The sequence below is a fragment of the Nerophis lumbriciformis genome, linkage group LG32 (assembly GCF_033978685.3).
Source record: "Nerophis lumbriciformis linkage group LG32, RoL_Nlum_v2.1, whole genome shotgun sequence".
NCBI lineage: Eukaryota > Metazoa > Chordata > Actinopteri > Syngnathiformes > Syngnathidae > Nerophis > Nerophis lumbriciformis.
Genome location: NC_084579.2, coordinates 9,915,751 through 9,933,198, shown reverse-complemented (window position 1 = coordinate 9,933,198; position 17,448 = coordinate 9,915,751). Strand labels below are relative to the sequence as shown.

Genomic DNA, 17,448 nt, shown 5'->3' with positions numbered 1-17,448 from the left:
CACAACTTCACAGGACAGCTTTGGGATTTTTTTTCCCAAAACAGGCTTTGTTACAGATCTTAAAATAAAAGCCGTAGCTACATCAGTACATACTTGCCAACCTTGAGACCTCCGATTTCGGGAGGTGGGGGGTGGGGGCGTGGTCGGGGGTGGGTCAGGGCGTGGTTAAGAGGGGAGGAGTATATTGACAGCTAGAATTCACCAAGTCAAGTATTTCATACACACACATATATATTTACCGTGATGACGGACTGGCAGTGTGTCGCGCCTCGCCAAGGAGCAGCGAGAATACCAAGAAGCGCATATGCCAAATTTTCAAAGAGAACGGCCTACGGATCACGATCGAAGCCAACAAGCAAACCGTCAACTTCCTTGACGTCACTTTCAACCTGAGAAATAACAGCTACCAACCATTCACGAAACCCAACACAACACTCCAATACGTGCACCATGACAGCAACCACCCACCCACCACCACGAAAAGAATACCTACCGGAATCAATAAAAGGCTATCGATGCTGTCATCTAGCAAAGCTGAATTTGACCAAGCAACCCCCCCGTACCAAAAAGCCCTTGATGAAAGCGGATACAATTTCACCCTCACCTATGAACCCACGCCAGGAAACCAGCCAAAAAAGAACAGAAAACGAAACGACATCATCTGGTACAACCCCCCATACAGCAAAAACGTCTCAACGAACATTGGACACAAATTCCTCAATCTGATTGACAAACACTTTCCCAAAGACAACACCCTAAGAAAAGTATTCAACAAGAACAACATTAAATTGAGCTACAGCTGCATGAACAATATACGACAAATCATCTCAAACCACAACAAAACAATTGCAAATGAGCCGTCGACCCCCAGACAGAGCGACTCCAAAACCAACAAAGCATGTAACTGTCGAAAGAAACCTGATTGCCCCCTCAACGGGGGGTGCTTACAAACATCAGTTGTCTACCAATCTAAGGTAATACGCAAGGACATTAACACATCCGACACATATGTAGGATTAACCGAGGGTGAATTCAAAACCAGATGGAACAATCACAAGGCTTCTTTCAGGAACAAAAACCTGCGAAATACCACAGAACTCAGCAAACACATTTGGGACCTCAAAGACAATAATGTTGAATATTCAATAACATGGCAAATTCTTGCATCCAGCACACCTTACAATAGTGGTAATAAAAGATGCAACCTATGCTTGAAAGAGAAACTGTTTATTATTTACCGTCCAGACCTGTCATCCCTCAACAAGCGCAGCGAAATTGTAACAACATGCCGCCATAGACGGAAACACCTCCTAGGTAACACATGAGCCAATCACCACGCCCCTAGGCCAACCTGTACCCACCCACTCTGTGCCCTATATAAACCATGGTATGCGAATGCTCCCATTAAAATCTCCTGATGATTGAGGGTACCCCCCCTCATGAAACAGGCCTGTAGAGATGAAATAGTCTTGTGATTTTTTTCCCACACATACATATATATATATATATATATATATATATATATATATATATATATATATATATATGTATATATATATAATGTATAATTCTATGGCTGGATGTAATAAGGAGTCAGAAAAAATACAAATAAAAATACAATTAATTTTGATGTTTTTAGCAAAATATTGTAAAAATTTATTTATTTTTTTTAAATTTTTTATTAATAAATATATTTACTTTTAGGTACGATAAACATAATAATACAATTTATCTCTAATCTGGATTATTTAGTTCTTGTCACCCTGTTGTCCTCCAGTCGTGAAAAAAGGCTGTCCTCACTCAGGTCCGCATGGAGCTGGAGGGGGCGTGGCCTCCAGCTACGGCTGAAAATCGGGAGATTTTCGGGAGAATATTTGTCCCGGGAGGTTTTCGGGAGAGGCGCTGAATTTCGTGAGTCTCCCGGAAAATTCGGGAGGGTTGGCAAGTATGTCAGTAGAGTCAGTCAGCTGCAAACGTGGCAGTTGTAGATTGACTCATTGTGTTTTTCTTCAGCTAATATGCTAACCTAGCCCAATGTTGCTAATAAAAAGTGACTGTAATGTGAGCACTGTAGCTCACAAGTCAATGTTACGTTGCTGTATGTAATGTACTGAACAAAAATACAAACTTTTTTGTTTTTGCTCCCATTTTTCATTTCAACTTTTACTATATACACGAAAGACCTATTCCGTTCAAATATTGTTCACAAATCTGTCTAAGTCTGTGTTAGTGAGCATGTCTTTTTTGCCAAAATAATCCATCCTACCTCACAGGTGTGGCATATTAAGATGCTGATTAAACAGAATGATTACTGCACAGGTGTGCCTTAGGCTGCCCACAATAAAAGGCCACTCTGAAATGTGCAGTTTTTCTTTATTAGGGATCTGGGGATCTCTCGCAGTGCAACACATCTCCTTCACATAAAGTTGATCAGGTTGTTGATAGTGGCCTGTGAAATGTTGGTTCACTCCTCTTCAATGGCTGTGCCAAGTTGCTGGATGTTGGCAAGAACTAGAACATGCTGTCCTCGACGCCGATCCACAGCATCCCAAACATGCTCAATGGGTGACGTGTCCGGTGACTATGCTGGCCATGTAAGAACCGGGATGTTTTCAGCTTCCAGGAATTGTGTACAGATCCTTGCAACATGGGGCCGTGCATTGTCATGCTGCAACATGAGGTGATGGTCTCTGATGAATGGCACTACAATGGACCTCAGGATCTCGTCACGGTATCTCTGTGCATTCAAAATGCCATCAATAAAATGCACTTGCGTTCATTGCCCATACCATAACCCCATCCCCACCACGGGTCACTGAATTCACAACGTTGACGTCAGCACGAAGCCACACATGCTGTCTGCCATATGCCTTGAAGAGTCAACACCGGGATTCATCCATAAAGAGAACACCTCTCCAACGTGCCAGATGCCATCGAATGTGAGCATTCGTCAACTCAAGTCGTTAAGACAAACTGCAGTCAGGTGGAGCCCCGATCAGGACGACGAGCTTCCACGGTTTCTCAAAGTTTGTGCAGAAATTCTTTGCTTTTGCAAACCAATTGTTGCACCAGCTGTCCTGGTGGCTGGATTTCAGTCGATCACAGAGGTGAACCTGCAGGATGTGGAGGTCCTGGGCTGGTCTGCGGTTGTGAGGCCGGTTAGATGTACTGCCAAATTCTCTGAAACGCCTTTGGAGACGGCTTATGGTAGATAAATTAACATTCAATTCACGGGCAACAGCTCTGGTGGACATTCCTGCAGTCAGCATGCCGACTGCACGCTCCCTCAAAACGTACGACATCTGTGGCATTGTGCGGTGTGATAAAACTGCACATTTCAGAGTGGGCAGCCTAAGGCACACCTGTGCATTAATCATGCTGTAGCATCTCGATATGCCACACCTGTGAGGTGGGATGGATTATCTTGGCAAAAAATACATGCTCACTAATAGGGATGTCCCGATCCAGGTTTTTGCACTTCCGATCCGATACCGATATTGTTTTTGCATTTCCGATCCGATACCGATACTGACCGATACTGGCCTATCCGAGCATGTATTAAAGTTTAAAGTTATTTAGCCTACTTAGTTGTCAGAATCATGTTGAAAAGGGTTTTAGTACTCTTGATAACAACTAGCCAGCTGAATTAGGGGAGTTTGAATAATACACAATGGTTGGTAACAAGAAACTGACCTGTTTATTCAAGGATAAACACAAAATAGACAAAATTATACAAGACAAACAGAAATGGCATCATTGAACTAGGGCTGGGCGATATGGCCTTTTTTAATATTGCGATATTTTAAGGCCATGTTGCGATACACAATATATATCTCGATATTTTGCCTTAGCCTTGAATGAACACTTGATGCATATAATCACAGCAGTATGATGATTCTATGTGTTTTGATTGATTGATTGAGACTTTTATTAGTAGGTTGCACAGTGAAGTACATATTCCGTACAATTGACCACTAAATGGTAACACCCGAATAAGTTTTTCCACTTGTTTAAGTCGGGGTCCACTTAATTTGATTCATGATACAGATATATACTATCAGATATATACTATCATCATAATACAGTCATCACACAAGATAATCACATTGAATTATTTACATTATTTATAATCCAGGGTGTGGATGGGGACGCCGGATGTAAGTGTCAAAAAGACAGCCAAAAGAGTTTGATATGAGAATAAATCTAAAGTTAAAATATAGGGTAGAAATGCACCCATTTGCAGGAAATGTAGTCTTGATTTTCAAATTTTTCTTTCAAGGCTTGCATGTCGACATTAAAACATTCTTCTTCATACTGCATTAATATATGCTACTTTTAAACTTTCATGCAGAGAAGGAAATCACAACTAAAAAAATCACTAATTTTTTCATGCGGTGTTGATGTGGACATTTTTGCCTCTGCATTTTGATGGTGTGGACGTGTGGCACCGAATGGAGATAAGCGTCTCGACAGACGTTACAATATTTGAACAATGATGACGAAAACTGTTTTCTCTGTCGTGTCCGTGTGTCGAAAATTGTTATGCGCTTATTTTTTTATTTGATTTTGTGCGTGGCATAGATTTGCTATGCGCAGAGGACGTTTAAACAGTGCGCAATTGCACAGGCGAGCACCTTAGAGGGAGCGTTGCTCGCACGGCTGCGCTAGCATCACAGCTAACGTTGGCCATGCTGCTACCTCTCTACTCGGGGAGGACGTATACGTATGTGACGTATGACGTGACAGTATGTGACGTATGACGTGACAGTATGTGACGTATGTAAGAAGGTGCACTTGCTGTCTGTGAGAGGGAGACACAGGAAATAGTGAGAAGAGCCTGTCGTGTGATGCCAGCAGCTAAAAGCAACTGCGTGAGAATTCACAGTCCTGTGGATGTGTTGAAGGTGTGCTGGAAAATGCGGAAGGGAAATTACGGAGCAGCAGAAAAGTGGAATGTATTATTTAAATCGGTGCGTTGGAAAACACGGACCGGAGTTTTTTTTAAACTGCATCTGGATCGGCATTTTCCCATGCCTTGCCGATACTCAATTTTTGGCAAATATCGGCAGCCGATCCGATCCAAATATCGGATCGGGACATCCCTACTCACTAACACAGATTTGGACAGATTTGTGAACAATATCTTAGAGGAATAGTTATTTTGTGTATATAGTAAAAGTTGTAGATCTTTCAGTTCAACTGATGAAAAATGGAAGCAAAAACAAAAGTGTCGCATTTATATTTTTGTTCAGTATTGACAGGCATCTATTACATTGAACAAGTACATAGTTATACATGTAAAAAGTGGATAACAGCGCCAAGAATCTGTTGGAGACAGGTGTGAAGACACCCAGCTCATTAGTCTTAAAGCTACATACACACAAATAGGTGTGTTCCCGATACTTTTTATCAAAAAACTATTTTTAACTGCCTATAAAATCAGGGCTGGATTTTGGACAACACACTTCCAATAGACTCATTTAGAAGTCTTAAAACATATGACATGTGTGTCTCAATAAATTTGAATATCTTTAAAAAGTTAATTTATTTCAGGAGTTAAATTTTCCTATACTCTATAGATTCACTACACACACACTGAAATATTTCAATATTGTCTTGTACTTTTAAAAACTATTTTGATGATTATAGCCTACAGATAAAAAAACTAAATTTAGTATATCTTAATTTTTTTTTATTAAATACTTGTTGAAAAACACTGGTTTGCACTTTAATCTCCAAATGTAGAGCAAACACTTCCGCACCTCAGAGACAATGGTCAGCACCCTGCTGCTTCCCTTCCTTCCTTCCCCAGAGGAAATAAAACAGCCCGGGCTGGTATAGTGAATTTATTGGAGAAGCTGGGTGGCAGCTTTTATGAATGAATTCATGCTACCAGCGCTGTAATTAAAAGGGTCTGAGGCGGTCCAGTGATCACGCTTAAAAACCTATTCAAAGTACCGACAAAGACGTTCTAATTAGGCCGACACACAAAGAAAGACAGAGTAGTGTCGGGCTGACGTTCAAAAGCCTACAAAAGCCAGCAGCTAAAAACACCCACCAATACAGTCGACCAACTGGGGTCCACTCAAATGAGGTCTACTGACTATCCTTATTTTGGTACATTCTCAATAAAGGATGTACATATAATGGAACTATAGTATTACATCTGTTACGTGTCTACACAACAGCTTCATTATCGTGGTCACATTTTTACTTGATACAAAGGTGATTCCTTCACAACAGGCTGCTTCTAAAGCATACTTGCCAACCTTGAGACCTCCAATTTCGGGAGGTGGGGGGTGGGTGCGGGGGGCGTGGTTGGGGCGGGGGCGTGGTTGGGGGCGTGGTTAAGAGGGGAGGAGTATATTTACAGCTAGAATTCACCAAGTCAAGTATTTCATATATATATATATATATATATATATACATACCCGCGACCCCGAAGGGAATAAGCGATAGTAAATGGATGGATGGATATATATATATATATATATATATATATATATATAAAAGAAATAATTGACTTTCAGTGAATTCTAGCTACCTATATATATATATATATATACATGTATATATATCTATATATATAAATAAAAGAAATACTTGAATTTCAGTGTTCATTTATTTACACATATATACACACACATAACACTCATCTACTCATTGTTGAGTTAAGGGTTGAATTGTCCATCCTTGTTCTATTCTCTGTCACTATCTTTCTAACCATGCTGAACACCCTCTCTGATTATGCATTGCTGTGTGGCACGCACAAAAGTGCTTTCATCAAATGCACTAGATGGCAGTATTGTCCTGTTTAAGAGTGTCACAACATTGCTGTTTACGGCAGACGGACTGCTTTACTGTAGACGTTCTTTATATTGTGGGAAAGCGGACTCAGGTCCGCATGGAGCTGGAGGGGGCGTGGCCTCCAGCTCCGCCTGAATTTCGGGAGATTTTCGGGAGAAAATTTGTCCCGGGAGGTTTTCGGGAGAGGCGCTGAATTTCGGGAGTCTCCCGGAAAATCCGGGAGGGTTGGCAAGTATGTTCTAAAGCTCTTGCTTAGAGAACAAGATATATAAATATTTAGATTTCTATTACAAGACCAAGTCCTAAAGTGGCGAATGCCCTGTTTTGAAAAGCTGGCAACAGTTGACAGGAGAAAGTGTTTATTAAAAATGCGTTAAAGGTGAGGCACTTGTTGATAAAAGGTGCCGATTAGGAAATGTGAGAAATTTAGCAACAGGGACAACGGATGCAGCTGCACAAGCCCCAAACATGCCAGGGGAGGATTTCCAGAGCATCGATGAGAGCAAAATAAGGCACATCTGGGAGAGCTGTAATGCTGGTAAACACCGTGGCTACAGCAGCACTCCTGTAAAGCTGACACATTTGCCTGAAATCCGTGTAATGGAGGCAGGGGGGTTCTGCAGTGCTGCTTGTCACACTCACTTAGACTCATCACTTTGTTCCTTGCCCAAAGTCACACTCTTCATTATTAAAGCAGTCTAGCAAAAGGTCCCAGTTCACCGGGTAAGTTGCAGACTACAAATGTGATCATTTTCTGCATTGTAAATAACAGATAGATTTGGAAAATTATAAATAATACAGTATTAAGCCCTTTTCCAATGCAGAAACTTTCCTATTTACCCGAATAAATAAAGTTCCCCCTGTGTTTCCACTGAAAACTACCTGTGTAGATTTAGTTCTTCAGGAACTTTTTGGAGTTCCTGACAGCTGATTGGGTGAACACAATTTGGGGCGTTCCCTTAAACTTTTTTTTCAAACACACAACTGCCATTACGAAGTATGTGAGGACGACTTGTTTATTTCTTATTTCTTGTGTATTTGTATGACAACAAACCCGACAACGGAGAGAAAGAAGAACGAAAGGAACTTTTGTGGGGCCTCTTTGTGCTGAAGAACGCTGATCAGATTGTATTTTGATTGATTGATTGAGAAGTTTATTGACATCTTAAAGAATTTAATCCATGTAATGCTTTTAAAAAAGGCAAATGGATGGCACAAAAAGCCAAAAGACTTGTTTCCATTGTGGTCCATTCATCACATTTGATACATTCAATAATAAAACATATATACCGGTAACCTGTAACATGTATATAAAAAATGGATAAATTATGTACATATACACAGAATACATGTCCAGTGATTTGAAAAACAATATATAAAAAATGGCTGGGGAGTGTATATATACTCTATGTACATGACACTATGTACATGACTAGAGATGTCCGATAATGGCTTTTTTGCCAATATCCGATATTCCGATATTGTCCAACTCTTAATTACCGATTCCGATATCAACCGATACCGATATATACAGTCGTGGAATTAACACATTATTGTGCCTATTTTTGTTGTGATGCCCCGCTGGATGCATTAAACAATGTAACAAGGTTTTCCAAAATAAATCAACTCAAGTTATGGAAAAAAAATGCCAACATGGCACTGCCATATTTATTATTGAAGTCACAAAGTGCATTATTTTTTTTAACATGCCTCAAAACAGCAGCTTGGAATTTGGGACATGAGGAGTTTGAGGTGGGCGGAGTTGGGGGGGTCAGGTTTGAGGTGGGAGAGGGGGTGGGGAGATAGCGGGGGGGTGTATATTGTAGTGTCCCAGAAGAGTTAGTGCTGTAAGGGCTTCTGGGCATTTGTTCTGTTGTGTTTATGTTGTGTTACGGTGCGGATGTTCTCCTGAAATGTGTTTGTCATTCTTGTTTGGTGTGGGTTCACAGTGTGGTGCATATTTGTAACAGTGTTAAAGTTGTTTGTACGGCCACCCTCAGTGTGACTTGTATGGCTGTTGACCAAGTATGCCTTGCATTCACTTGTGTTTGTGAAAAGCCGTAGATATTATGTGATTGGACCGGCACGCAAAGGCAGTGCCTTTAAGGTTTGTTGGCGCTCTGTACTTCTCCCTACGTCCGTGTACACAGCGGCGTTTTAAAAAGTCATACATTTTACTTTTTGAAACAGATACCGATGATTTCCGATATCACATTTTAAAGCATTTATCGGCCGATAATATCAGCAGTCCGATGTTATCGGACATCTCTAATTATATTTAACTTTTTTGCATATGTTTCGCTATATTCCTTTTAGCATGTAGTTAAGTACAGCATCAGTGGAGAGTATCATTTAAACGCCTGCAAAGGCTGCTTTGGAATAAGGTGAACTCACCCGTCGTTGGAGCACGTCATGAACTCCTCCTTCATCTTGGGATGCCAGCAGCCGTCGTTCAGCATCGCAGTGTGGCCCTGAGAGGAGGAAAGTTGTTTGAAATTAGTAAATAGAAAAACATCTGTCGGGAATAATGCAGATGAATGGCTGAAAAGACAAGCTGCTGTAAACGGAAACATTCAATTGGCTACTTTTTTAATCTTATGCAAACAAAAAAAAGAATATATGAGGGTGTAAATTTCAGCCCAAGTTGTATTTGTATACGTAGCATGTAAATCCCAAGCTGTACTAACTAAACAAATAAGATCATTTTATAATTGCTAAGGCAGAGGTCTTCAAGAGGGGTCCGCAGAGGCACTGCAGGGGGTTCGTGAAAATTATTTTCACATTGTTATTATGTGTAGAATTTTGATGGCAAAAATGAATGTAGTCTATTTTGGAATAAGGCTGTAACTAGAGATGTCCGATAATATCGGACTGCCGATATTATCGGCTGATAAATGCTTTAAAATGTAACATCGGAAATTATCGGTATCGGTTTCAAAAAGTAAAATGTATGACTTTTTAAAACGCCGCTGTGTGCACGGACGTAGGGAGAAGTATAGAGCGCCAATAAACCTTAAAGGTACTGCCTTTGCGTGGCGGCCCAGTCACATAATATCTACGGCTTTTCAAACACACAAGTGTATGTAAGGCATACTTGGTCAACAGCCATACAGGTCACACTGAGGGTGGCCGTATAAACAACTTTAACACTGTTACAAATATGCGCCACACTGTGAACCCACACCAAACAAGAATGACAAACACATTTCGGGAGAACATCCGCACCGTAACACAACATAAACACGACAGAACAAATACCCAGAACCCCTTGCAGCACTAACTCTTCCGGGACACTACAATACACACCCCCCCCCCCTACCCTGCCCACCTCAACCTCCTCATGCCCTCTCAGGGAGAGCATGTCCCAAATTCCAAGCTGCTGTTTTGAGGCATGTTAAAAAAAATAATGCACTTTGTGACTTCAATAATAAATATGGCAGTGCCATGTTGGCATTTTTTTTCCCATAACTTGAGTTGATTTATTTTGGAAAACCTTGTTACATTGTTTAATGCATCCAGCGGGGCATCACAACAAAATTCGGCATAATAATGTGTTAATTCCACGACTGTATATATCGGTATCGGTTGATATCAGAATCGGTAATTAAGAGTTGGATGATATCGGAATATCGGCAAAAAAGCCATTATCGGACATCTCTAACAACTAACAAAAATGCCAGCAAACACCAAAACGCATCAGTTGAATTCATTTTAATCAACCCCATAAGTCATCCAGCAGCTATAAAATTATAAAAGGAAATTGCTGAATATTCTATGTCTAATATTTATTTTATTTCTGACTGGCCAAAATGTTGAAACACACATGGGACAAATGATTCTCGTCTGTCCGACCTCTGTCTGTTCAGCGCGAGCACTAATCATGCAAGCAACAGAATAATAATCAAAGCCCCTATTTCTTCGATTTAATCGATTAATTGTTGCAGCCCTAATTACATTTGAAAGGTATACTCACATGACACAGTTTATTATAATAATCTGCTATTAATAATGTGTTAATTCCACGACTGTATATATCGGTATCGGTTGATATCAGAATCGGTAATTAAGAGTTGGATAATATCGGAAATTGGCAAAAAAGCCATTATCGGACATCTGTAGCTGTAACATATCAAAATGTGGGAAAAGGTGAAGTGCTGTGAATACTAATTGACTGTGCATGCAAGTAGACTTGTTGCATCAAAGAGCGGAATGAACCTGTGTAGACTGTGGCTGTTTAAAAACATGTCCGCTAGGAATTCTGCAAGATTAACGACCAAATTGGCCGTAAAAGAGTGTCAGTAGAGTGTATCTTTTTAGCCATTTCCTCAGCGGGAATTCCTCATAACAAATGACTCAAGCGGGATAACAGAAGACGAGCCCCCCTCTCCTCTGATCCATCAACCCACCCACTGTCAGGAAGGAGCGCGGGGAAGGATGAGGCGGATCCTGGTGTTTTTATGGAGCGGGATGAAGCACCACATCTGCGTGGATGTCACTGAACCCAAGTTTCAGCACTTAGGGACAACCACTTACGTCTCAATGGGCCTTGGTCAGCTCCACGGGTGGTGTTTAAATGCAGTGCAGCTGACACAGATGCTTGGTAACCAACCAACGCTTTATTAAACACAGTGAAAACCCAAACATGGCAGATTAGTTAGCATCTGTCTTTGTAGATGCAGGTGCAAGCCAGCATCGATGATGCTTGCACACAACAACAAACTGGTAGCTCCTGGCTGCACCTTGCTGCTATTATACATTGGCAGGGTTTCCCCCAGCAAAACAGAAGTAAAAACACATGCAACTTATTCTCGGAAGCAGCAGTCATGCTACTCAAAGACCGGCAAAATCAACAGGTGAAAGTCGATACAATAATGATGGTGTTTACTGAGAGATGTCCCAAAACATTGCAAACTAAAACCTAAACAAGGCTCCCCTGACCTGGCTGACAAGGCACACTTGCTATCATTCACCAGCTCGCTGGAGAAGCCACACATGGATTAATTGACTTTTCGTTCAACTCGTCTTAATTACACTTGTCCATCCATCCATCTTCTTCCGCTTATCCGAGGTCGGGTCGCGGGGGCAGCAGCCTAAGCAGGGAAGCCCAGACTTCCCTCTCCCCAGCCACTTCGTCCAGCTGCTCCCGGGGGATCCCGAGGCGTTCCCAGGCCAGCCGGGAGACATAGTCTTCCCAACGTGTCCTGGGTCTTCCCCGTGGCCTCCTACCGGTCGGACGTGCCCTAAACACCTCCCGAGGGAGGCGATCGGGTGGCATCCTGACCAGATGCCCGAACCACCTCATCTGGCTCCTCTCAATGTGGAGGAGCAGCGGCTTTACTTTGAGCTCCCCCCGGATGACAGAGCTTCTCACCCTATCTCTAAGGGAGAGCCCCGCCACCCGGCGGAGGAAACTCATTTCGGCCGCTTGTACCCGTGATCTTGTCTTTTCGGTCATAACCCAAAGCTCATGACCATAGGTGAGGATGGGAACGTAGATCGACCGGTAAATTGAGAGCTTTGCCTTCCGGCTCAGCTCCTTCTTCACCACAACGGATCGATACAGCGTCCGCATTACTGAAGACGCCACACCGATCCGCCTGTCGATCTCACGATCCACTCTTCCCTCACTCGTGAACAAGACTCCGAGGTACTTGAACTCCTCCACTTGGGGCAGGGTCTCCTCCCCAACCCGAAGATGGCATTCCACCCTTTTCCGGGCGAGAACCATGGACTCGGACTTGGAGGTGCTGATTCTCATACCAGTCGCTTCACACTCGGCTGCGAACCGATCCAGCGAGAGCTGAAGATCCTGGCCAGATGAAGCCATCAGGACCACATCATCTGCAAAAACCAGAGACCTAAACCTGCAGCCACTAAACCGGATCCCCTCAACGCCTTGACTGCGCCTAGAAATTCTGCCCATAAAAGTTATGAACAGAATCGGTGACAAAGGGCAGCCTTGGCGGAGTCCAACCCTCACTGGAAACGTGTCCGACTTACTGCCGGCAATGCGGACCAAGCTCTGGCACTGATCATACAGGGAGCGGACCGCCAAAATCAGACAGTCCGATACCCCATACTCTCTGAGCACTCCCCACAGGACTTCCCGAGGGACACGGTCGAATGCCTTCTCCAAGTCCACAAAACACATGTAGACTGGTTGGGCAAACTCCCATGCACCCTCAAGGACCCTGCCGAGAGTATAGAGCTGGTCCACAGTTCCACGACCAGGACGAAAACCACACTGTTCCTCCTGAATCCGAGGTTCGACTATCCGGCGTAGCCTCCTCTCCAGTACACCTGAATAGACCTTACCGGGAAGGCTGAGGAGTGTGATCCCACGATAGTTAGAACACACCCTCCGGTTCCCCTTCTTAAAGAGAGGAACCACCACCCCGGTCTGCCAATTACACCTGTAAAGAACATAATGTCATGGCTGTCTTGAGTTTCCAATCATTTCTACAACTCTTATTTTTTGTGATAGAGTGATTGGAGCACATACTTGTTGGTCACAAAAAACATTCATGAAGTTTGCTTCTTTTATGAATTTATTATGGGTCTACTGAAAATGTGAGCAAATGTGCTGGGTCAAAAGTATACATACAGCAATGTTAATATTTGCTTACATGTCCCTTGGCAAGTTTCACTGCAATAAGGCGCTTTTGGTAGCCATCCACAAGCTTCTAGTTGAATTTTTGACCACTACTCTTGACAAAATTGGTGCAGTTTAGCGAAATTTGTTGGTTTTCTGACATGGACTTGTTTCTTCAGCATTGTCCACACGTTTAAGTCAGGACTTTGGGAAGGCCATTCTAAAACCCTAAATTCTAGCCTTATTCTTTTACCACTTTTGACGTGTGTTTGGGGTCTTGTCCTGAAGTCAGATGAAACAAAAAATTGAGCTGTTTGGCCACAGTACCCAGCAATATGTTTGGAGGAGAAAAAATGTGAGGCCTTCAATCCCAGGAACACCATTCCCACCATCAAGCATGGTGGTGGTAGTATTATGCTCTGGGCCTGTTTTGCTGCCAATGGAAGTGGTGCTTTAAATGGGACAAAAAAAAAGGAGGATTACCTCCAAATTCTTCAGGACAACCTAAAATCATCAGCCCGGAGGTTGGGTCTTGGGTACAGGACAATGACCCCAAACACACGTCAAAAGTGGTAAAGGAATGGCTAAATCAGGCTAGAATTAAGGTTTTAGAATGGCCTTCCCAAAGTCCTGACTTAAACGTGTGGACAATGCTGAAGAAACAAGTCCATGTCAGAAAACCAACACATATAGCTGAACTGCAGCAATTTTGTCAAGTGGAGTGGTCAAAAATTCAGCCAGAAGCTTGTGGATCGATACCAAAAGTGCCTCATTGAAGTGAAACTTGCCAAGGGACATTGCTGTATGTATACTTTTGACCCAGCAGATTTTCAGTAGACCCATAATAAATTCATAAAAGAACCAAACTTCATGAATATTTTTTTGTGACCAACAAGTATGTGCTCCAATCACTCTATCACAAAAAAACAAGAGTTGTAGAAATGATTGGAAACGCAAGACAGCCATGTTCTTTACAAGTGTATGAAAACTTTGGATCACGACTGTATGTATGTTATGTGGAGTAGGGCTGAAACGATTCATCGATTAATTTGAGAGCTCTGTTGCTTTGATGATTTGTTAAGAGTAAAAATATAAAGAGTAAATAATACAATAAAATACCACAAATGTGCATGTGTTAAATTTCTAAATACATTGTCACTCAATTTATCATACTACATCGGTGAACCCTTTTGTTCAGTTTGGTTCCTTATTCATTATCTATGACCTGATTTTAGGATACACAGTTAATATTTTACTTACCGTATTTAAAAAATATATATTATATAGTAATGCCCCGGTGGTTAAAGTGCAATTTTAACGTTGTGTGTACCGTATTTTTCGGAGTATAAGTCGCACCGGAGTATAAGTCGCACCTGCCGAAAATGCATAATAAAGAAGGAAAAAACATATATAAATCGCACTGGAGCCCGGCCAAACTATGAAAAAAACTGCGACTTATAGTCCGAAAAATACGTTAATCATAAGCGGAAAGGCTAAAGTTCATTAGTAAAATCCTTGTGTATTTAAACTATTTTTCCTAAAATACATATTGAGACTAGAAAGTGTTTTACTCCATTACTAGATTAATGGAACAAATAAATCAATTGATTATTCTATTACAAATTTTGTGCAATTGTCTTATTTATTAATATTCAATCACTAAAATAATTGATAGCTGCTGCCCGATCGAGAGAGCGATGACATATTTTTTAATTTGATGACGCATTTGTGTTCATCTTTTCAAAGAAAGGTCGGCATCAACCGTCCTTACTGGACCTCACATGAAGAACGAAAGCTTTTTTTTATTAAAGCAAAACAAAAATGTAAACAACTTCAATAGCTTTCAAACAAAAACACATGACCCTGCATGTGGTACCAGTGAATGCGTGTGAATGTGTGAAGATATCATCCAAAAGAAGTGCCATCTCAATCCTAAACAAGGAAAGTGTGATTTTTTTTTTGCAGAATAGTAGTGTATGTAAGAGTGTTTCAGTAGTGTTTATAAGAGTGTTTCAGTAGTATTTATAAGAGCATTTCAGTAGTGTATGTAAGAGTTTTTCAGTAGTGTTTATAAGAGTGTTTCAGTAGTATTTATAAGAGCATTTCAGTAGTGTATGTAAGAGCATTTCAGTAGTGTTTATAAGAGTATTTCAGTAGTGTGTATAAAAGAAAAACATTTCAGTTGTTTATGTGAGAGCATTTCAGTAGTGTATGTACGGTACAGATCCATAACTATGAAGAATAAGCAGCAATGTGCATAATCTCAATTATACAGGCAGTAAAAACAAAATAATCTAACTGTCAGTTAGATTACTGCCACTCCCTTTCTGACAAAACTGGACAATCATGCATTACATACTATACTTTACCTTTTGCACTATATTAATTTATATTATTATGCATACTTGCCAACCTTGAGACCTCCGATTTACAGCTAGAATTCACCAAGTCAAGTATTTCATATATATATATATATATATATATATATATATATATATATATATATATATATATATATATATATATATATAAGAAATACTTGACTTTCAGTGAATTCTAGCTATATATATATATATATATTTATTTTATTATATATATATATATATATATATATATATATATATATATATATATATATATATATATATATATATATATATAGATATATATAGATAAAAGAAATACTTGAATTTCAGTGTTCATTTATTTACACATATACACACACATAACTCATCTACTCATTGTTGAGTTAAGGGTTGAATTGTCCATCCTTGTTCTATTCTCTGTCACTATTTTTCTAACCATGCTGAACACCCTTTCGCAGGTACCCAGAAAGGTTTCGAGTACCACCAAAAAAACTGAATCTCTGAAGACAGTATAAAAATCTGTGTTAAAGGTGTACAAATACTGTTTGTATAAACAGCATGTTATTTTTTTTACAAATGAGGGTTAAGAGTTCAGTACTAAAAAAAAAAAAAGAATGTGGCTTAAGTACAGTTTTTTAATTGAGCTGCTGCATTTTTTGGTTGGGTTGTTTATTTATTTTGAGTAACTTCTATACATTTCTAAAAGGGAATAATGTAATAGAGTGATCTATGTTTGTCTGTTGCCATCTCCTGGTGAATGTTGGCTATAGCGTACTGGGGTTACTTTTTGGTTGGCCAACGATTTACGTGGTGTTGTGCACCTGACGTCACTCAGGTCTGCATGGAGCTGGAGGGGGCGTGGCTTCCAGCTCCGCCTGAATTTCGGGAGATTTTCGGGAGAAAATTTGTCCCGGGAGGTTTTCGGGAGAGGCGCTGAATTTCGGGAGTCTCCCGGAAAATCCGGGAGGGTTGGCAAGTATGTTATTATGTGTTGTCAACTTTGTGCTTTTTTATGTCATTGCCTGAAATAGAAAAAAAAATGGAAAAAAAGAAGAAGAAAAAAACAGTGTTCTAACAGTGTGTCTATTTATTGTAGTTATAAAAAAAGTTAAAATAACTTGGTTAAAAAATTTGAAGGTGTGTATAAGTACTTTTTGAGCACATTTTGGTCACGATACCCGAGATATGAAATCACAGTACATTACATTGCATTGTGCGGGGGTACCTAATGTTGCGTCTTACCTTGGTGTTGACCATGTCTACGATGTACTGGTCTCCCTTGATGCACTCCATCACGTTGAAGCCGTCACGGTCCAACACCTTGGCCTGTGCGTTCCCTGACACCACCAAGATACGGTCCCCTGTGATGCTGTACTGCAAGGATCTGATTTGATGGCTAGATGGAGCAAAGGGAAGAAACACAAACATTAAGTCTACAAGTCACATGATTAAAGATATTTCACGGGCACATCACTATTTTTCAATCATTTGAGGAGGAGGTGTGTTGGCCAAAATCTCGCATTGATGCGGATATTTAGACAGTTTAAGTGCACACGGCCAGAGCAGTGCTCAGGTCCAACACCGCACACACGCTCTTCACGACAGAAACATAACAATTCCTCATTACACACCAATATTTGGCTTTGTTTACACTGCACACCAAAGCTGATTTTTTTTGCCCTC

General features: G+C 40.8%; 1 protein-coding gene and 1 long non-coding RNA gene across 3 annotated transcripts in view; one reads left to right on the top strand and one right to left on the bottom strand.

Annotated features, from left to right (window-relative positions):
* Positions 1 to 17,448, top strand: part of LOC133574816 (uncharacterized) — a 164,942-nt gene that overhangs the window by 81,889 nt on the left and 65,605 nt on the right. The gene's annotated exons all lie outside the window — the stretch shown is intronic.
* LOC133574814 (WD repeat-containing protein 70) overlaps positions 1 to 17,448 on the bottom strand; it is a 124,524-nt gene that overhangs the window by 85,751 nt on the left and 21,325 nt on the right. For both annotated transcript variants that reach the window (XM_061927112.1, XM_061927113.2), the window contains exons 8-9: positions 17,008 to 17,161; positions 9,202 to 9,278 (exon numbers count right to left, since the gene is read on the bottom strand). In XM_061927112.1, coding sequence (XP_061783096.1) covers positions 9,202 to 9,278; positions 17,008 to 17,161 — 231 coding nt within the window. The remainder of the gene's footprint in view (positions 1 to 9,201; positions 9,279 to 17,007; positions 17,162 to 17,448) is intronic.